This window comes from Mustelus asterias, chromosome 3 (genome assembly GCF_964213995.1).
Source record: "Mustelus asterias chromosome 3, sMusAst1.hap1.1, whole genome shotgun sequence".
NCBI lineage: Eukaryota > Metazoa > Chordata > Chondrichthyes > Carcharhiniformes > Triakidae > Mustelus > Mustelus asterias.
Window position 1 is genome coordinate 139,076,488 of NC_135803.1, and position 23,489 is coordinate 139,099,976.

General features: G+C 44.7%; 1 protein-coding gene across 2 annotated transcripts in view; it reads right to left on the reverse strand.

Annotated features, from left to right (window-relative positions):
• Positions 1-23,489, reverse strand: part of atp2b2 (ATPase plasma membrane Ca2+ transporting 2) — a 396,677-nt gene that overhangs the window by 300,338 nt on the left and 72,850 nt on the right. For both annotated transcript variants that reach the window (XM_078209746.1, XM_078209745.1), the window contains exon 2: positions 15,499-15,696. In XM_078209746.1, coding sequence (XP_078065872.1) covers positions 15,499-15,696 — 198 coding nt within the window. The remainder of the gene's footprint in view (positions 1-15,498; positions 15,697-23,489) is intronic.

Genomic DNA, 23,489 nt, shown 5'->3' on the forward strand with positions numbered 1-23,489 from the left:
ACAGTGGAAGGTCCCGATTGACAAACTGAAGCCATCGTAGCAATGCTCAGTTGAGTAAAGCAACTCAGATGTTGAGATCTATTAAAAGGTAAGATATTGCCCTTGGTTGGGGAGTCAAGAACCAGGGGCACAATTTCAAAATAAAGGGAAGCCACTTCAGACCACAATGAGGAGTAATTTATTTACACAGAGGGTTGTGAATCTTTGGAATTCTCTACCCCAGAGGGCTGTGGAAGCTCAGTCATTGAGTATGTTGAAGGTAGAGATTGATAGGTTTCTGATTCACAGTAACATCAAGGGTTATGGCGATAGTATGTGTAAAAGGCATTGAAATATTTGATCAGCCATAATCATATTGAATGGTGGAGTAGACTCGAAGGGCTGAATGGCCTTTTCCTGTTCCCAAGTTCCTAAAATTGGGCTTTTGGGGTTGAAAGTGATAGCATTAGCATGGGTTGATGATTGATTGAATGGCATTTTTGCTTTGAAGCTGCAATTGGAGTCTATAACATGCAGATGATCCCATTCCGTATATTTAAACAGCATCACTCTATTTGGGTGGTGACGGAGCAATGGGAGGGATGCCACCAACAGTGGGGACAGACTGCCTGCCGTCTGGAAGTGGGCAATCACTACAACCACAGCCAGTGCCATTAAATTGAACCCAGTGGGAATCATTTCCACTTGCAGTAAAGTGGAGACTGATCTGCTCCAACTGATTTTTCCCTCCCATCTAATTTATTGGAACTGAAAACTAAGCGCGGTGTCTGATAGATGAGGTGCACTTAGATTTGCAGAAGGCTTTTGATAGTGTGCCTCTGGAAAGACTGGAAAATGAAGCAGGAACCAGTAAGGAAGTATTTTGTAATGCGTGTGCACTTGTCAGACTGATAGAACCCAGAGGATTCAGGAATTGGTGTCAGCCTGAAAGAATACCACCAGGGGGAACCACAGGAGTCTGGTCTCAGACCTCTTCAATATTTTCATAAACGATCTGCAGTTGGGATTCACATACAGATGGCTGAATTTGCAAGTGATATGAAGCTAATGGGGGTGGCTGAATAGGTTAAACTCCAGGAGGATTTGAATGCGCTTGGGTATAAGAAAGACAGGTGGCAGATAAAAAATAATGTAGAAAAATGCAAAATGCTACATTGGGGATAAGGGATACTGGAAACACATAATCACTACTACCATTAGTAATGGCCTCTTTCTGCACTTAGGGTTTCTATGTTTCTATTACTTAAATCGAATGTAAATAATAAGTACCGAAAATTAGGGATCAAAGTTTAAGTTCAGTTTAAGCTTATTTATTAGTGTCACAAGTAGGCTTACATTAACACTGCAATGAAGTTACTTGAAAATCCCCTAGTCGCCACACTCGAGCACCTGTTCGGATACACTGAGAGAATTTAGTATGGCCAATACACCTAACCAGCACATCTTTTGGACTGTGGAAGGAAACCAGAGTACCCGGAGGAAACCCACGCCGACACGGGGAGAATGTGCAGACTCTGCACAGACAGTGGAAGGTCCCGATTGACAATAAACTAAAGCCATCGTAGCATTGCTAAGTTGAGTAAAGCAACTCAGATGTTGGGATCTATTAAAAGGTCAAATTTGAACAGAAATTTTGGCAACTCAAAGAAGACTGTGTAATATTCTGGTCATCTCAATACTAAAAGGATATCGCTGTTATTAAAAGGATATAGGGCATGAGATTATGATGAACACTATGCATAAATTAAGCAAGCTCTTATTTTAAAAAAAGTGATTATGTGCTTGCTATTTGTGGGACTTGAAAGAAAATAGGATAATCGGCCACGCCAAGGCTTTTCATTGTGCCTCGAACAGTAGAACCAGATGACACAACCTGCACTTAATTCAAAATTAATCTGTGGAACCATTATTGCAGTGAGCATGTGGTAAATGTATGAAACAGACTCCGTGAGGACATGGTAAAAGTGTGTGTACTCATTCAAATGCAAATTAAAGAGATTTATTTCACAAAATAATATTTTTGGATACAATCTGAATTATTTGAGACACGACATATGGCAAGTGAGCATGCTTGGGAAAAACAACCAATTTTTGCTTCCCAAAGCAATCCCCCACTGGGGTTTTTCCTTGTTTCATGTCCGGGTCTGTTGTAGACTAATTGAGAGACTGATTTGCCATGAGTTGTAAACAAGTCCACTACAGTTTATATCATGCGAGTACAGTACCAAGAAGCTAGAAAGCAAACTGGATTTGCCCATGGTGCCTGTTTGGCCTTGCAATTCCAGCACAAGTTAAATGAACCACTTGTCTTTCATGGCTCACTCCTACATTATTGATGTGGAGATGCCGGAGTTGGACTGGGATGGACACAAAACCAGATTATCCCTCTCTCCACTCGCATTGTCTGTACCTGTAAAGACTTGATTACCTGAAAAGACTCGCATTGCAACCATTATCTTGCAATTGTATCTTTGTCTATATATGTTGTGTTTGTGAAACCTACCTCTCCACTCACCTGATGAAGGAGCAGTGCTCCGAAAGCTCGTGATATCAAATAAACATGTTGGACTTTAACCTAGTATTGTGCTCCTTTTGTGGCTTATTGGGCAAGGTTTTCTGACCGCGCTCTCTCCAAGACCAAAGGTCAACGGACCTTTGCATGGTCCTGTCCCGTCTGCTACAATTCCCATGGCGAGTGGGACGGGAAAATTCTACCCATTGACTTTTTCATTCATTCATGGGATACATAGGAACCTAGGAATTAGGAGCGGGAATAGGCAATTTAGCCCTTCGAGCCCACTCTGCCATTTAACATGATCATGGCTGATCTTATCCTGGTCTCAGTTCCACTTTCCTGCCTGCTCCCCATAGTCCTTTATCCCGCTTTTCCTCAGAAACATATCTGTCTCTTTCTTGAATCTGTTGATTGATTCTGCCCCCACCGCACTCTGGGGCAGTGAGTTCCACCGATTCACAACCCTCTGAGAGAAGTAGTTTCTCCATCTCAGTTTTGGACCTCTCACTCTATATCTATGGCCTCTTGTTCTAGACTGTCCCATAAGGGGGAACATTTGTTCAACGTCGGTCCATCTTAACAATTCCCTTTAGCATAATACGACCAGTATTTATTGCCCATTCCGCGTTGCTGTGGATCTGGAATCACATATAGGCCAGACCGGGTAAGGAAAACAGATTTCCTTCCCTAAAGGACATTAGTGAATCAGATGGGGTTTTATGACAATCGACATTGCTCATGGTCATCGTTAGACTTTTTAAAGTTCCAGATTGTTACTGAATTCAAATGTCACCATCTGCCTTGGTGGGATTTGAACCCGGGTCTCCAGAGCAATACCCTAGGTTTCTAGATTGCTTGTCCAGTGACACCATCACTCTGCCACTGCCTTAGGTTGCTCACCTAACTATCTCCTCTAACCTTAAGACACAAAGAACTCGTTTTTTATCTAAATGAACGCAAAATACTGCGGATGCTGGAATCTGAAACAAAAACAGAAAATGCTGGAAAATCTCAGCAGATCTGACAGCATCTGTGGAGAGAGAATAGAGTCAACATTTCAAGTCTAGGTGACCCTTCGTCAGAGCTGAAAGGAAAGAGAGCCAGCATAGACTTATACTATGAGGGTAGGGGAGGGGTGGTGGAATTGGACAAAGGGAATGTAAATGAGCATGCAGAAGGCTGAGAAGGTGTTGAAAGTGTCCATTAAGTGATGAGAATGTGTTTAATGGCAAAACATTATCGAGCTCTTTTCACATCCTCAAATCTTCCCAAAGTACTTCCATACATCACTTGAAAGTGAAGTAATCGTTAGTTGGGAAATTCTGCAACATATTTTCACACAGCAATGGGATGAACCATATTTTTGATGGTGACCCTGATAGAAGGATCATGTTTGCCAGGACATCTCCCCTTGATGTTCCTTGAAAAGTGCCATGAGATCCTGGACATCCTCCTAAACCATTGGATAAGAAAGCTGAAAGACAGCATCTCAATCAAACCAGTGCCCCATCTGGACAACACTGAACTGTCAGCTCAGATTTTTTTCTGCTCACGTACTTAAAGAATTCAGAAGCAACAGTGCTCCCACTAACACTGACATCTGAACGGCATTCCGACACTTCCTCAATTAATAGCAGGGTCTTTCTTGGGTTGGCAAGATGTAACTAGTGGGGTACCACAGGGTTCGGTCCTTGGGACCCAACTATTTACAATCTATATGAATGACTTGGATGCAAGGATAGTAGGAACCATAGCCAAATTTGCAGATGACACTAAAATAGGTAGGATAGTAAGTTGCGATAATGAAAGAAGAAATTTACAAATGGATATGGATAGGTTATGTGAGTGGGGCAAAATTTGGCAGGTGGAATCTAACGTGGATAAGTGTGAGGTTATCCATTTTGGTAGGAAAAATACAAAGGTAAATTATTATCTTTGGTGTAGAGGGATCTGGTTGTTCTTGTAAATGAATCATAGGAAACTAGTATTCAGGTACAATAAGTAATAAGGAAGGCAAATGGAATCTTGGCATTTATTGCTAAAGGGATGGAATATAAAAGTAGTGAAGTGTTGCTGCTACTGTACAAAACATTAGTGAGACTGCACTTTGAATATTGTGCACAGTTTTGGTCCCCTTACTTGAGGAGGGATGTAGTTTCATTTGGAGGCAGTTCAGAGGAGGTTCACTAGATTGATTCCAGAGATGAGGGGTTTGATTGGCCATCTTAGGCCTATACTCCCTCGAGTTTTGCAGAATGAGGTATACAAGATGATCAAGGGGATTGGCAATGGAGACGTGGAGAGGATGTTTTCTCTTGTAGGGGAATCTAGAAGAGATCATAGTTTTAGGATAAAGGGTGGCAGATTTAAAACAGAGATGAGGAGAAATTACTTCTCACAAAGGGTCGTGAGTCTGTGGAATTCACTATGTAAGAGTTTTAACAACACCAGGTTAAAGTCCAACAGGTTTATTTGGTAGCAAATGCCATTAGCTTTCGGAGCGCTGCTCCTTCGTCAGATGGAGTGGATATCTGCTCTCAAACAGGGCATACAGAGACACAAAATCAAGTAACAGAATACTGATGAGAATGCGAATCTCTACAACCAACCAGGTCTTAAAGATACAGACAATGTGAGTGGAATTCACTATCCCAGGGCATGGTGGATGGCGGGACTTTGGGTAAATTCAAGGAAGAGGTGGATTGATTTTTAATTAGTAAGGGTTTAAAGGGCAAAGGTGAACGGGCAGGTAAGTGGAGTTGAAGCCAAGAGGAGGTCAGCCATGATTGTGTTAAATGGTGGAGCAGGCTTGAGGGGCTGTTCTCCCAAACAATCAATAATGACAACGTCGATTATTATTAAGTGAAGGAATCATGGTAGCATTCATATACCTGATTCTCTACCTTCACTCACAAACCAGTTGCATGTTCATGGAACAGAATCTCTGTGAAATAGGTGTCACTGTGGGTAGGAGCCCATATGGCCCTGTGTGCAGCTCCAATAATGCCTTGGAATCCAACTAGACAGTAAAATTGCAGGGCTCGTTCATGTTGTTGGCTGGCTCCCATAGAAGAATGAATGAAATCTGTGGCCCAGCCAAGCAATGCATCTGTCATCTGCATTAGCACTGTCGCTTGTGAGATTTGGCAAATATTTCCTGCTGTTGCTTGGAAAGAACTACTGATTATAGCCCCTGTCCTTGAAATTGTTTCAAGGTCCAACTGCACAGGTCTGTCATGGTTTAATTTATAGTTTCCACATGCAGCTAAGATTGTCTTGATCTGCGCATGTAGGTGGTGGCGTAAATATGGCTCCTTCGTGAGCACTGAAGCCTTGCATGTCTCAGTAATTGTGCCTAATCCCAAACGAACCAGCAGATTAGAGTGATATGCCCAGTGGGAAGCTGATGGATGGTACTGATGTTCCAGCCAATTTAAATTCCCTTAGCAAACACTCCCAAATGGAAGTAGAGTACAGTTTTGAAAGAAGTCACTGGTAGGCAGGGCAAAGAATCAAATCAAATTCCCCATTTCAGACAGAGGACCAATAAAAGCAAAAAAAACTTCCATTCATATGTAGGGGAGACAGTGGCGCAGTGACATTGTCACTGAAAAAGTCATTCAAAGACCCAGCGTAATGCTCTGGGGACCCAGGTTCGAATCCCACCATGGTGAAATGATGAATTCAATAAAAAATCTGGAATTAAAAACCTAATGATGACCATGAAGCTATTGTCAATTGTAAAAACCCATCTGGTTCACTAATGTCCTTGAGGAAAGGAAATCTCCTGTCCTTACCTGGTCTGGCCTACATGTGAATCCAGAGCCACAACAATGTGCCCCTTAAATGCCTTCCGAACAAGGGCAAATAGGGATGCCCACATTCAATGAAAGAATAAAAAATATAGTGCCTTCCACAACCTCCATGAAGTACTTCTGAGGTGCAGTCATGGCTGTAATGTCAGAAACATGGCAGTCAATTTGAACACAAAAAATTCCCACAAACAGCAAGGAGAGAATGGCCAGACATTCTGTTTTAGGGATATTAATTGAGGGATGAATACTGGCCAGGGCCCCAGGGAGAACCGCTCAAAATTGTGCAACAAGCCCTTTTATGTCCATCTAAGATGAGCCTTGTTTTAAAGTAAAGTATACTTACTAGTCACAAGTAAGGCTTACATTAACACTGCAATGAAGTTACATGAAACTCCCCTTGTCGCCACACTCCAGCACCTGTTCGGGTACACTGAGGGAGAATTTAACATGGCCATTGCACCTAACCAGCACATCTTTTGGACTGTGGGAGGAATCTGGAGCACCCGGAGGAAACCCACACAGGCAAGGGGAGAACGTGCAGACTCCGCACAGACAGTGACTTGAGCCGGGAATCGAACCCGGGTCCTTGGCACTATGAGGCAGCAGTGCTAACCACTGTGCCACCGTGCCGTGCTCTAATATCTCAACTGAAAACAGTATCTGCAGTGGTGCAGCACTCCACTCCTTCAGCCCTGCATGGGATTGGCAACCAAGATTTTGTGCTCAAGTCTCTGGAGTGGAATTTGAACCCACAATCTTTTCACTGAGAGGTAAGTGTTCCAGTGACTGAGACACAGTTGACTTAGCTATCATCGGCGTTGTTGTTTTAGTAAGGACAGTGAGGAAATGAAACGTAGTTTAGGTGCTCTTAGCATCATTTACAAAAAAAAATGAATTCTCTTAAAAACGTCAACCAAAATTACTAACAGAATTCCAATAACTAAAACACATTGTAAACTTGGAAAATAACAGACAAAGCTAAAAGTGTCAGAGCCTGAAAAAAATTCCATCACTCACAACTTTCCCTTCAGCCCTCTTCAGCTTGGCAAAGGGAGCGCAATACTTTCTTTCAAAAATAGTTAAGTTAGAATTAATTTTAATATTTTACAGGAATATTTTACTTTTGGGAAAGCAAGCTCATTACTGAAGTTTTTTTTTATCCATTCATCAGTAATGGGCGTCGCTGGCTGGCCAGCTTTTATTGCCCATCCCTAGTTGCCCTTGAACTGAATGGCTTGCTAGGTCATTTCAGAAGGCAGCTGAGAGTCAACCACATTGGAGTCACATGTAGGCCAGACCAGGTAAGGATGGCAGATTTCCTTCTCTAAAGGACATTAGTGAACAAGATGGGTTTTTCCAACAATCACCTCACCTAATAAAGGGGCAACGCTCCGAAAGCTCGTGCTGCCAAATAAACCTGTTGGACATTAATCTGGTGTTGTGAGACTACTGACTGTGCCTACCCCAGTCCAACGCCGGCAGCTCCACATCATTCTGACAATCAAAATGGTTCCATGGTCATCAGTAGATTCTTAATTCTGAATATTTTTATTGAATTCAAATACCACCATCTGCCGTGTTGGGATTTGAACCCAGGTCCCCAGAATATTAACTGAGTTTCTGGATTAATAGTCTAGCAATAATACCACTAAGCCATCACCTCCCCTAGTGTGATAGATTCTGGATCTTAGTCAGATTTTCCAGTTCCCGGGACCTCAACCACTATTCCAAAGGACTCTGTAATAAGGAGGCAGAAGTCCCTTCACCAAAATCCCTTTATTTACAAACTCTAACAGCAGTACACAGGGTGCAGTCTATCTCCAGGGGTGTCTGAGGAACTGACACTCCAAGTTAAGTACAAGGCAAAGACTCCCTGATTGCCCATCAATTGGATCCTTAATCAGGGAGTTCATACTCCAATAGGCCAACCTCAATGGCCTGATTGAAGTCATTTCAGGCTCCATTTCCAAAGAATGTGCTGAGGTGTTCCCGGGCATCCTTATGCTGCCTGGCCTGGATCCACCAGCGTATGAGGGCACCCCTGTATTTGGGTGCCTCATGCAAGAAGCAAGTTAACCGGGCAGTGTGTCCATTGTATGCATAGGCTCAGCAAGCAGGGTTCCCCCTAGGAGCTGTGAAGGCAGGAGGGAGATGGACATGATGGATATCTTCCCCTTTTAATGCTTTTTCCAGTATGTGTTCCTCAAGTGTAACACTAAGAAAATATTTAATGGAGCTCGAATTATCGGGTCAAAAGATAACAGTAATTGTTATCAGAAATATCAATAGACTTGTCAGAAACATGGCGACATAGGAATTGTAATACTGATTTAAAATGCACATTTAAATTTGCACTAACAAACAATAGAAGTCATCTACAGTAGACAAACACAGATATACAACTGTACAAAGGTTCTTGTTAAATTCCTCAATCTTCTGCACGTTTTCCAATTCTATGAAATGTAATATTTTCCCAATAAGACATAGCCCATCAACAAAAAATGACAATATTAATATTAATATTGAGTAAAGTTGTGCAAATCATGCATTTGATTGTGTCCAGGATCATTCACTGTGCTCCAAGTGAATAAATTCAAGTTGTCTGCTGGAACAGTCTCGCTGTAAAAATGTCAGGTTGCATCACAAACAAATCTCCATTTTGATGGTGCAGGGAAACCGCAGAGGATGATGAAATACCTGCCTGGGGACTGTACACCATGGCTCCCAAAGATACGACTAGAGTTCCAGACTTTGCACCATGCTGACAAACTTCAGCTAAATGCAGCTAGGATTTTACAAGCAAGAGAATCTACCACAAAGTTAAACCATAAGACCTTAAGATATAGGAGCCATTATTAGGTCATTTGGCCCATCGAGTCTGCTCTACCATTCAATCATGACTGATAAGGTTCTCAACCCCATTCTCCCCCCGCCTTTTCCCCGTAACCTTTGATCCCCTTGCCAATCAAGAACCTATCTATCTCTGTCTTAAATACACCCAATGACCTGGCCTCCACAACCTTCTGTGGCAATGAATTCCATAGATTCGTCACCCTCTGGCTGAAGAAATTCTTCCTCATTTTGGTTGTAAAGGGCCATCTATTGGAAAACAACAGCTATGTAGAAAAGTGCTAGCCCTTCATGACCCTCAGACTGCATTTAAGCTGTGTCGGAGAGCAGTATCAACTGGATCCATAAAATTGTTCAAAATGGTTCATAAAATATGCCGTTGGGGGTTACACTTGTATGTTTAGATATTTTGACTTTGGGGGTTATTTTACATGGGCGTAGAGCAAGATCTAAGTGAATGCGATGCTTTTATGGAATGTATGCCTGAAACTCTGGTCGACATAAAGAATTTCAAGTGTTGCAGACAGGAGGCAGAATGTTTGTCCGATGTTGGCTACATTTGGGAGACATGCTGTGACCACCACCATCACCCCCCCCCACCCCCCACCCCTCCTCCCCCCCCACCCCCCCTCCCCCCCCACCCCCCCTCCCCCCCCACCCCCCATCCCTCCTCCCCCCCCCCACCCCCCACCCCTCCTCCCCACCCCCACCCCCCCACCCCCCACCCCCCCCACCCCCGTTGCCTTGGTGCCTGACGCGATTTTAAACGAGCAAGCCAATTAGTGAATGGGGTATGCTAACTGCCCAATGAGGGGGCAGTGGAATAGCAGTCAGGTGGGTGCAATTTAAAAAGGAGCTGGAAGCCATTGTTCGGGGAGACGGCACCTGTGATATTCTGTTCCTGACGAGCAGCAGGTGAAAGCCAGCCTGCCAGACCAAACAGTCTTGGCCAAAGGTGGCAGAGGAAGTGAGTGGACTTGACGCGGTGAGGAGGAGCCGGAATCAGTGCCGCAAAGTTTTTAAACAACCTTCGGCAGACTGACAAGGTGAATGCAGTGTTGCATTCAGATGACAGGCTGCAGTCACAAGCATACGCGTGCATTGAACAGCCTGAGGGTACATCGTCCTTCTGAAGAGTCGATAAATGAGTGTCCAGACGCATAGCTAGGCCACGGGCATGGCTCACGTCTCAACTAGAACTGAAGGAGGGAATACTGTGACTAGTGGCATCTTTTGATTGAATTTATTATTGTCATATGTATTAGTATACAGTGAAAAGTATTGTTTCTTGCGTGCTATCCAGACAAAGCATACCGTTAATAGAATACATAGGGGGGAAGGAAAGGAGAGAGTGCAAAATATGGTGTTACAGTCACAGCTAGGGTGTAGAGAAAGATCAACTTTATATAAGGTAGGTCCACTCAAATGTCTGATGGCAGCAGGGAAGAAGCTGATCTTGAATTGGTTGGTACGTGTTCTCAGACTTTTGTACCTTTCTCCCAGTGAAAGAAGGTGGAAGAGAGCATGCCCGGGGTATGTGGGGTCATTGATTATGCTGGCTGCTTTGCCGAGGCAGCGGGAAGTGTAGACAGAGTCAATGGTTGGTAGGCTGGTTTGCCTGATAGACTGGACTACGTTCACAACTCTTTGTAGTTTCTTGCAGTCTTGGTCAGAGCAGGTGCCATACCAAGCTGTGATACATCCAGAAAGGATGCTTTCTATGATGCATCTGTAAACATTGGTGAAGGTCGTGCAGATTAATGCAGTGAGGGAGTGTACATTGGTTTTAGTTCCTGACCTTGTATAATGCCGGAGATTATAGAAACATAGAAATATACAAAATAGGTGCAGGAGTAGGCCATTCGGCCCTTCGAGCCTGCACCACCATTCAATATGATCATGGCTGATCATGCATTTTCAGTATCCCACTTCTGCTTTCTCTCCATACCCCTTGATCCCTTTAGCTGCAAGGGCCAGGCCCAGCTCCCTCTTGAGCATATCTAACAAACTGGCCCCAACAGCTTTCTGTGGTAGCGAATTCCACAGGTTCACACCTCTCTGAGTGAAGAAGTTCTTCCTCATCTTAGTCCTGAATGGCTTACCTCCTATTCTTAGACTGTGACGCCTAGTTCTGGACTTCCCCAACATTGAGAGCATTCTTCCCGCATCTAGCCTGTCCAGTCCCGTCAGGGTTTTATATGTTTCTATGAGATCCTCTCTTTTGTCTAAATTCCAGTGAGTACAAGCCCAGTCGATCCAGTCTCTCTCCATATGTCAGTCCTACTATTCCAGGAATCAATCTGGTGAACCTTTGCTGGACTCCCCCAAAAGCAAGAATGTCCTTCCTCAGACTAGGAGACCAAAACTGCACCCAATACTCAAGGTGTGGCCTCACCAAGGCCCTGTACAACTGCTGCAAGACATCCTCACTCCTATACTCAAATCCTCTTGTTGTGAAGGCCAGCATGCTATCAGCTTTCCTCACCGCCTGCTGTAGCTGCATGCGACTGTTACACCATGAGACCCAGGTCATTTTGCACTTAACCTTTTCCTAAACTGCCACCATCCAGATAATAATCTTCCTTCCTGTTTTTGCCACCAAAGTGGATAACCTCACATTTATCCACATTATATTGCATTTGCCAAGTATTTACCCACTCAGCCAGCCTGTCCAAGTCACCCTGCAGCCTCTTAGCATCCTCCTCACAGCACACACTGCCACCCAGTTGAGTGTCGTCTGCAAATTTGGAGATATTGCATTCAATTCCTTCTTCCAAATCATTAATATATATTGTGTATAGCTGGAGTCCCAGCACTGAACCCTGCAGCACCCCACTAGTCATTGCCTGCCACTCTGAAAAGGATCCATTTATTCCCACTCTCTGCTTCCTATCTGCCAACCAGTTCTCTATCCACTTCAATACACTCCCCCAATACCATGAGCTTTAATTTTGTTCATTAATCTCTTGTGTGGGACCTTGTCAAAAGCCTTTTGAAAGTCCAGATACACAACATGTGTATGGGTGGCATGGTGGCAAGCACTGCTGCCTCACAGCGCCAGGGTCCCAAGTTCAATTCCGACCTCGGATCACTGTCTGTGTGGAGTTTGCACATTCTCCCCGTGTCTGCGTGGGTTTCCCCCGGTTTCCTCCCACAGTCCAAAGATGTGCGGGTTAGGTTGATTGGCTATGCTATATTGAGCTTAGTGACAGGGGTATTAGCAGGATAAGTGAGGGTTATGGAGATAGGGCCTGGGTGGGATTGTGGTCGGGACAGTCTCGAGGGACCGAGTGGCTTCCTTCTGTACTGTAGGGATTCTATTCTATCCACTGGTTCACCCTTGTCCACTCTGCTGGTCACATCCTCAAATTTCCAGAAGATTTGTCAAGCACGATCTCCCTTTAGTTAATTGTGATGTGCTCAACCTGGTCATTCTTAACGTCATGTCGGAGGCAGCCCCTTGACCCAGCCAGGGTGACAGCACTGGGGAGTACCCAGTGGAAAGAGGCAAATCTGTCCAAGACAGGGTGAAGGACTCTGAACATCTTCAGCTAACAGTAATGGAGCTGCCAGTTTTCTGGCTTCCTTCATGCCAAAGTAATGGCAGCTTCAGCTCTGCAGAAACAGGGGCTGGCAGGGGCAATTTATCATCACCACCTTCTTAACTTCCCCATAGGGTCAGAGTAGAAAGAGGAAGCCATGCAAGCCAGAACGCCAGCATTGGCACTGTCACATCTAAGACCCACGATGATAATAACTGCGCGATCAGTTAAAATGAATCAATGCAATGTAAAGATAATTATGACTGCACCCAGACTTATGTAAATCTAATGATTAATGGCTCAAAAACACTTGAATTATAAGGTAGGGAAGAGATGCAAATGAATGAGTCGGATACCATAGTGAGGCAGTTGGTGATGAAGTTTTCATGCAATGTTGGATTTCCACCCTCTTCCATAGAAAGGTGAGATCCTGAGACACTTGTCTTCCTGGATGAGGAGTCCTCAGGATAAATGTGGCTGAATCGGCACAGCTCAGGCTCGCCTCCATCCTGACTGATGCTTTGAGGCTTCCAATTGACCTTTTCGGAGATCCTTGAAAGACTGGGTCACCCTGCTTCACTACTTTGTCCTCCTGCTTCCCCCACCTCCTCCAAGGAAGTAGGTTACTCCTTCAATAAGACCCTCGCCAGACACCCCAATCTGATACACCCTACAGGGAATCCCTTGACCGATCAACGTACCAGAACCATATCTTGATGGTCCAATGGCCTGTTTGATGGCGGCTCTTTTACTAGGATGGAAGCAATTGCAGCACTTTTGAGCCTCCATCGAGAGAGAATATAGGTGTCAGCCGCCAATTCTTCAATAGATAGATACCCTTTATCCCCTAGTGGTCTCTCCAGTGACATGAACAGCTACAGCACCTGCGGTTGCCTATGGATGAAGTAGTAATGGCAACTGCCTGGATAGAATGCACAGACCTGCAGCAAACACTGGTGGTGGTCACACAATAACTGGACACCAGAGAAATCACTCTGAATGTTACTGGATGTTCTGCTCATGCCCTGATGAACTCACTGGTCGACAACCCCCTGCAACAGAGGGAGTCCAGCGATGGAGGCAAATCCCACTGCCCTCTGGGGCCCCATCAGTGGTGGACTTAACGTCATCCAATGCCCTCTCAAACAGGGCATGTAACCTCCCTTATGCTGTGATGAGCAGCTAACAGCAAGGTCGGCTATCGTTCCTTGGAAGGAGCCAGAAGCAAAGAAGGTCAGCGCCATGGTAATTTTGATGGCACCTGGCAGAAGATGGCAATGCAACTGGTGAAGAGAGATGTGTCCATCCACCAGAGCAGACAACTGTTACCATCTACTTTGATCAGCACATCCTTCTGCGCCACTGGAACTCTGATTCAAAAAGCTCATTTGTTGCTAGTGTATCTTAAGTGGAGCAGAATGCCTTTGTTCCCTCCCATTCCCTTATCCAACAGCACTGCTTGCCTCAGGACCAATGGTCTGCACTTGCTGTGGGAGTAACCACTCTTTATCACTGATCATCTCCATATCCAAATAGCTCAGTCCCATCTCACAATTGGCCTCCCACCTCCGGAAGCAATGCCACCCTCCTCTCCCCCGCAATACTTGTGTAGGGTGACCCCTCTGTGCTCCTGTGTCTGCAGAGCCACCTCAATGAGATGTGCACACACTCAACAGCCACTGTGTGTCACTGCCTGAGCGGCTCTCTGAGCCATTTCCTTTTAATGCATCAAACGGACCTATCTCTGCAGCTGCCTCCCTGCCGTGATGGCACCTCCTACTCAGGGACATTATCGTGACTATGCGTGGTCAAAGTGTCTGCAATCAATAATCACTTGCTGCCCTTAAATGGGCTCTCAAGTGTCTCATTTTCACACTGAACTGTCAGACCACTGCATTCATGCAGCTTGCTGGCGAAGAGTTCACACCACCTTTCTAAAACAGCTTGGGGGGGGTGGCACCACATTGGGGAGCTGGCACGTCACTGGTGCCCTCGTCTGCCACCGACTGTGCCCTCCAGAGATCTAACATTCTGCCCGGAGGGGTGCACACAGACGTAAGATTTTTTTAAAAATATGTCTATTGACAGAAATGCACACACATAGGAAAAGACGTAGAGAAATAGACCAGCTGGTCCAGTGATTTGCTGCCATTCAGCCGTGTTGCAACCAGACAAGGTGACCCTCACACTGTCTCCACTAACCAGCAGCTAACATAACCCACCTCCCCCCAGGAGAGGCAATACATCTCTCCCACCCTCTACACACCCCTTGCCCTGCCACACTGCAATCAGACACAAGCTATGGTTGGGAACAGGGAGCACACAACATATCACCCAAAATCATACCTACCTTCTGTCTGCGGCAGACAGATATATAACAGACGCTACAACCTGACAGAGGCAGCAACAGCACATAGGATGCAATTTTCCATTTGTTAGCAGCTTGGTAGTAAAATCAGTACACTCTGAATCTTCAGAATCCTTAATGGCGTACAGGCCTGGCATTGAACATTTGGAAAACACACAACTCATTTCCACTTTAGCACAATTAATGCGCCCATAAAATTCATCTACATTGAGTCAAAATAAACTCTTCAAATAAAAGATCTTTACCAGATCCCATCTGGATGCAATTTACGCAGTCATGCAAATCTAGTTAAGAATAAATGTTTTCATCATCTTATTAACTAATATTCAATGCAATAACTGCGTATGATACTTAACATATATAACCAGCAAGCAAGATCAGGTGCCTAAAGTAAAATACTTCACTTACTTTCACTTCTCTCTCCAGGTGGTTGATAAAATGAGAGACCCAAGGATATAATGGCTGCAAGTTCTAGGATGATAAGGGTCACATCTTGTAGTGCTTCCCAGATTAACTGTAAGAAAGTTTTTGGCTTTTTCGGAGGTATAAAGTTTCTACCAAAAATTAGTCTTCTGTTTTCAAGATCTGCAGGATTCCCGGCTAAACCTGTAGAGAAAAAATAGAATTGTAACTTTAGTGAGCGATACTTTTTTAAAAGAAACTTAATTTGCTCATGGGATGTTGGAGTCGGTGGTTAGGCCAACTCGCATTTATTGTCCATCCCTAATTGCCCTTCAGAAGTTTAAAGTTTATTTATTAGTGTCGCAAGTAGGCTTACATTAACACTGCAACGAGGTTATTGTGAAAATCCCCTAGTCGCCACACTCCGGCACCTGTTCGGGTACACTGAGGGAGAATTTAATATGGCCAATCCACCTAACCAGCACGTCTTTCGGACTGTGGGAGGAAATCAGAGCACCCAGAGGAAACCCATGTAGACACAGGGAGAACATGCAAACTTCCCACAGTCACCCGAGGCTGGAATTGAACCTGGGTCCCTGGCGCTGAAAGGCAACAGTGCCACGGTGCCACCCTAAGGATGTCGGAAGCAAAAGAGACCCAAAAGATAAATGTCATCGATTTTATTTTTAAAACTTTCCTTGTGGGCACAGGAGAAGTGCTTCTGTGGGCCCACAGGATAGCTCAGACACTTCCTGCTGTGGCCTTGCCCTTTCCCCTTCCCCAATCACAAATCCACTGGAGGATGGCCCAGCAGCTAAATGCATCATTTACCTCCGATCAGCAGGCAGCCACTGGGCCATATCTATCCTCTGAACCTGCTGACTTCGTGCCTGGAACGGTTAAGAAGTTGATCGGTGGATTTTAAACAAGGCCAGTGCCGTTAAAATCAGCCAGGTCCCATTCTGCTAGAAGCAGATGGCAAAGTAACTTGTGGTATAGTACCTGCCATCAGTTCAAATCCAATCTATAATGCATCGCCATCTATATATGTTTTGCAGGAACCAGGCTTTAAATGAACATAAGAGTATAAGAAATAGGAGCAGGAGTTAACCATGACATCCCTTAAACCTGCTCTGCCATTCAATACGATTATGGCTGGTCTTCTGTCTCAACTTGACTTCCCTGTCCAGTCCTGTAATAGATCGAGGGCAACTCAATGTGGCTTGAATCAACAAAGGCCTTATTGCCAAATGATATTGATACAACAAGTTCAGACTAAATTACAATGCGACTGCTCTATTCAAACCCCTGGCCCCAACTGCGAGTTCCTCCTCAACCCATGGCGTTCGCCCTCCTGCCAATTGGCTCGGCATCCCTTGGGACGATCCATAAGGTCCTCGACGAGCATGTGTCCCTTGGAAATGCGCCCCCCCCCCACCCCCCGCCCCATTCCCAAAAGGGCCATGCTTCCGCAACTCCTTACTTCCCCGTGAGACCAAAGATTTGTCTATCTCAGACTTAAATATACTCAACAGCAGAGCATCCGCAATCCTCTGGAGTAGAAAATTCCAGAGATTCGCAACCCTCTGAGTGAAGACACTTCTCCTCACGTCAGTCTTAAATCATTGACACTTATCCTGGGACTGTGTTCACCATGTCAAGCCTCTTCAGAATCTTAAACATCTGACTGCATATATTTGTTTGACAAAAATAATTTTTGTTTTGAGGGGCAGCAGCTTAAAAATAAATATGTTTATGGAATAAGTTGCTTCAAAGCTATAAGGGAAATCGCTGAACTGTGTGGGGGCCTGAATACACTAAGAGACAGAGAAAGGGAAAGAAAATGAATAATGCTTCTTTGGTCTTATGCAGATTTATTTTGTCTCATTTGCCAGTATTTGACTGGAGGTTTTATTAAAACTGAAAACCAATTATAAAAGGAAGGGCGAAAAAAATTATCAACTAAGCTGTCCCAATTCTGTATAGAATGTGTTCCATCCTCCCTGCCTCATACAGGCTCCAGAAGTGATGTGGAGAAGAGAAGCCAGGATAATACAGGGGAGGACAGCATGTCAGGATGAACCTCCCCAATTCATTCCTGTTGCTGTGGGTTTTCCCAGGGCTGGGGTGAGAAGCAGATTGGCTTAATTTATTCATTCATTAGGAGGGCAACATGGTGGCACAGTGGTTAGCATTGCTGCCTCACAGCGCCAGGGACCTGGGTTTGATTCCCGGCTTGGGTCACTGTCGGTGCCGAGTTTGCACGTTCTCCCCGTGGGTTTCCTCCCAAAGACGTGCTGGATAGGTGCATTGGCTGTGCTAAATTCTCCCTCAGTGTTGTTGGGAGTGTGGCAACTAGGGGATTTTCACAGTAACTTCACTGCACTATTAATGTAAGCCTACTTAGATCTTGGAACCCCCACAGTGCAGAAGGAAGCCATTTGGCCTATTGAGTCTGCACCAACAACAATTCCACCCAGGCCCTATCATCGTGCAGACTCGAAGGGCTGAATGGCCTCCTTCTGCACTGTAGGGATTCTATTCTATTCAAAACTAAATAAAGATACATGAAGGAGTGGCACAGTGGTTAGCACTGCTGCCTCACAGCGCCAGGAACCTGGGTTCAATTCTAGCCTTGGGTCACTGTCTGTGGGGAGTCTGCATGTCCTCCCCGTGTCTGCGTGGGTTTCCTCCGGGTGCTCTAGTTTCCTCCCACAGTCCAAAGATGTGTGGATTTGGTTGATTGGCCATGCTAAATTGACCTTCGTGTCAGGGGGATTAGCAGGGTAAATACATGGGTATACAGGGATATGGCCTAGGTGGGATTGTGGTAGGTGCAGACTCAATGGGCCGAATGGCCTCCTTCTGCACTGTAGGAATTCTATGATTCTACAATTCTAATTACAAACAATTTGCTTTTACATGATAACTTTAACAAGGAAAAGGATTTCCCATCGCACTTCACAGAGATAGAAAGAAACAACAACAGGAACAATATCTCGGTAAATGATGTTTGATTCAGAGACCATGGGCACTACAAGCGAAGTTGGCAGCAAATAACATATTCAGATTTTCCTCATTCTCCCAAGGTGTCGCAATTTCAATTATAAAGAACTCAGAAAAGCTGCTGCAGTTCCAGTCAGTCCCCCAGGCCGCAATTTTCTATGCTGCATTGAATCTTTGAAATAACTCATTAAAAACAGACTCCATCAGCATCTCTCAAATATTCTCACAGATCTTTTTGTCTAATTATGTTTGTGAAATCCTCTTCATTAACAGACATATGTGGAGTAAATAATGGTTCGTTCAGTATTAGGTCACTATTAAATTTTTGGATCAGAAGTCAGGTGGATCACAGACTCTGTGGTGTTTAACTGATTCGCTTGGCCCACTCTAAATTGAAAAAGGCTCAAATGTTTTCAGTCCTAAAATTACATCAAGCATGTTCAGAGTTTTACATAAAATTCCCTTTCAGACAGCAGAGTTTACAATTTATTTTGATTTGATTTAATTTCTTATGTCACATGTATTGGGATGCAGTGAAAAGTATTGTTTCTTGCGTGCTATACAGACAAAGCATACTGTTCCGAGAGTACATAGGGGAGAAGGAAAGGGGAGGGGTGCAGAATACAGTGTACATACACTGAATACAGTGAATACAGTCTCATAGCTAGGGTGTAGAGAAAGATCAACTTAATATAAGCTAGGTCTATTCAAAAGTCTGGTGGCAGCAGGGAAGAAGCTGTTCTTGAGTCGGTTGGTATGTGATCTCAGACTTTTGGATCTTTTCCCCGACGGAGGAAGGTGGAAGAGAGTATCTCTGGGGTGTGTGGGGTCCTTGATTATGCTGGCTGCTTTGCCAAGGCAGCGGGAAGTGTAAAGGGAGTCAATGGATGGGAGGCTGGTTTGCGTGATGGATTGGGCTACGTTCACAACCCATTGTAGTTTCTTGCAGTATTGGTCAGAGCAGGAGCCATGTCAAGCTGAGATACAATCAGAAAGAATGGTTTCTATGGTGCATCTGCAAAAATTGATAAGGGTCGTTGTGGGCATGCCGAATTCTCAAGAAAGCTCAAAAGAACAGTTAAATATCTTCAGCTGTAACTAGACCTAACACATGGCATTAAATTCCCCACTTGGGAACTTTTATCAAACAAAGTTTATTTCAGAATATAGTTAACATGTTTGGTAAGAAAATTAGCAATAACTTTTATCAATTACTAACAAAAACAAAACAACTACGATAATGTATAACCCTTAACAAATATATAGAACATAGAACAGTACAGCACAGTACAGGCCCTTCGGCCCACAATGTTGTGCTGAGCTTTGTCCGAAGCCAAGTTCAAGCTATCCCACTCCCTATCATTCTGGTGTGTTCCATGTGCCTATCCAATAACCGCTTGAAAGTTCCTAAAGTGTCTGACTCCACTATCACAGCAGGCAGTCCATTCCACACCCCAACCACTCTCGGAGTAAAGAACCTACCTCGGACATCCCTTCTATATCTCCCACCATGAACCTTATAGTTATGCCCCCTAGTAACAGCTACATCCACCCGAGGAAATAGTCTCTGAACGTCCACTCTATCTATCCCCCTCATCATATAAACCTCTATTAAGTCGCCTCTCATCCTCCTCCGTTCGAAAGAGAAAAGCCCTAGCTCCCTCAACCTTTCCTCATAAGACCTACCCTCCAAACCAGGCAGCATCCTGGTAAATCTCCTCTGCACTCTCTCCAATGCTTCCACATCCTTCTTATAGTGAGGTGACCAGAACTGCACACAATATTCCAAATGTGGTCTCACCAAGGTCCTGTGCAGTTGCAGCATAACCCCACGGCTCTTAAACTCAAACCCCCTGTTAATAAACGCTAACACACTATAGGCCTTCTTCTCGGCTCTATCCACTTGAGTGGCAACCTTCAGAGATCTGTGGATATGAACCCCAAGATCTTTCTGTTCCTCCACATTCCTCAGAACCCTGCTGTTGACCCTGTAATCCACATTCAAATTTGTCCTACCAAAATGAATCGCCTTGCACTTATCAGGGTTAAACTCCATCTGCCATTTTTCGGCCCACCTCTGCATCCTATCAATGTTTCTTTGCAGCCTACAACAGCCCTCCACCTCATCCACTACTCCACCAATCTTGATGTCATCAGCAAATTAACTGATCTACCCTTCAGCCCACTCCTCAAAGTCATTGATAAAAATCACAAGTAGGAGAGGATCCAGCACTGATCCCTGTGGTACACCGCTGGTAACTGGTCTCCAGTCTGAAAATTTTCCATCCACCACCACCCTCTGTCTTCTATGAGACAGCCAGTTACTTATCCAATTGGCCAAATTTCCCTCTATCCCACACCTCCGTACTTTCTTCATGAGCCGACCATGGGGAACTTTATCAAACGCCTTACTAAAATCCATGTATACGACATCAACTGCTCTACCTTCATCTACACACTTAGTTACCTCCTCAAAGAATTCAATCAAATTTGTGAGGCAAGAGTTACCCTTCACGAATCCGTGTTGACTATCCCGGATTAAGCTGCATCTTTCCAAATGGTCATAAATCCTATCCGTCAGGACCTTTTCCATTAACGTACTGACCACCGAAGTAAGACTAACTGGCCTATAATTACCAGGGTCATTCCTATTTCCTTTCTTGAACAGAGGAACAACATTCTCCACTCTTCAGTCCTCTGGCACTATCCCTGTCGACAGTGAGGACCCAAAGATCAAAGCCAAAGGCTCTGCAATCTCATCCCTTGCCTCCCAAAGAATCCTAGGATATATTCCATCTGGCCCAGTGAACTTATTGACCCTCAGGTTTTTCAAAATTGCTAATACATCTTCCCTCAGAACATCTATCTCCTCCAGCCTATCAGTCTATATCACACTCTCATCCTCAAAAACATGGTCCCTCTCCTTGGTGAACACTGAAGAAAAGTATTCATTCATCGTCTCTCCTATCTCTTCTGACTCCATGCACAAGTTCCCACTACTATGCTTGACAGCCCTAACCTCACCCTGGTCATTCTTTTATTTCTCATATAAGACTAAAAAGCCTTGGGGTTTTCCTTGATCTGACCCACCAAGGACTTCTCATGCCCCCTCCTAGCTCTCCTAAGCCCTTTTTTTAGCTCATTCCTTGCTACCTTATAACCCTCAAATGACCCAACTGAACCTTGTTTTCTCATCCTTACATACGCTTCATTTTTCCTCTTGACAAGACATTCAACCTCTTTTGTGAACCATGGTTCCCTCACTCGGCCATTTCCTCCCTGCCTGACAGGGACATACCTATAGAACATAGAACAGTACAGCACAGAACAGGCCCTTCGGCCCACGATGTTGTGCCGAGCTTTATCTGAAACCAAGATCAAGCTATCCCACTCCCTATCATCCTGGTGTGCTCCATGTGCCTATCCAATAACCGCTTAAATGTTTCTAAAGTGTCTGACTCCACTATCACTGCAGGCAGTCCATTCCACACCCCAACCACTCTCTGCGTAAAGAACCTACCTCTGATATCCGTCCTGTATCTCCCACCACGAACCCTATAGCTATGCCCCCTTGTAATAGCTCCATCCACCCGAGGAAATAGTCTTTGAACGTTCACTCTATCTATCCCCTTCATCATTTTATACACCTCTATTAAGTCTCCCCTCAGCCTCCTCCGCTCCAGAGAGAACAGCCCTAGCTCCCTCAACCTTTCCTCATATGACCTACCCTCCAAACCAGGCAGCATCCTGGTAAATCTCCTCTGCACTCCTTCCAGCGCTTCCACATCCTTCCTATAGTGAGGTGACCAGAACTGCACACAATATTCCAAATGTGGTCTCACCAAGGTCCTGTACAGTTGCAGCATAACCCCACGGCTCTTAAACTCCAACCCCCTGTTAATAAAAGCTAACACACTATAGGCCTTCTTCACAGCTCTATCCACTTGAGTGGCAACCTTTAGAGATCTGTGGATATGGACCCCAAGATCTCTCTGTTCCTCCACAGTCTTCAGAACCCTACCTTTGACCCTGTAATCCACATTTAAATTTGTCCTACCAAAATGAATCACCTCACATTTATCAGGGTTAAACTCCATTTGCCATTTTTCAGCCCAGCTTTGCATCCTATCTATGTCTCTTTGCAGCCTACAACAGCCCTCCACCTCATCCACTACTCCACCAATCTTGGTGTCATCAGCAAATTTACTGATCCACCCTTCAGCCCCCTCCTCTAAGTCATTAATAAAAATCACAAAGAGCAGAGGACCAAGCACTGATCCCTGTGGCACTCTGCTAGCAACCTGCCTCCAATCCGAAAATTTTCCATCCACCACCACCCTCTGTCTTCGATCAGACAGCCAGTTACCTATCCAATCGGCCAACTTTCCCTCTATCCCACACCTCCTCAGTTTCATCATAAGCCGACCATGGGGGACCTTATCAAATGCCTTACTAAAATCCATGTATATGACATCAACTGCCCTACCTTCATCAACACACTTAGTTACCTCCTCAAAAAATTCTATCAAATTTGTGAGGCACGACTTGCCCTTCACGAATCCGTGCTGACTATCTCGGATTAATCCGCATCTTTCTAAATGGTCGTAAATCCCATCCCTAAGGACACGCAGTATTTGTTCCTTGAACAAGCTCCACTTTTCATTTGTGCCTTTCCCTGACAGTTTCTGTTCCCATCTTATGCCCCCTAATTCTTGCCTAATCGCATCATAATTACCCCTCCCCCAATTATAAACATTGCCCTGCCGTATGCCCCTATCCCTCTCCATTGCAATAATGAAAGACACCGAATTGTGGTCACTATCTCCAAAGTGCTCTCCCACAAACAAATCTAACACTTGGCCCAGTTCATTACCCAGTACCAAGTCCAATGAGGCCCCACCTCTTGTCGGCCTATCCACATATTGTGTCAGGAAACCCTCCTGCACACACTGTGCAAAAATCCGAATATCTAAAATGTTCCATTCAAACTA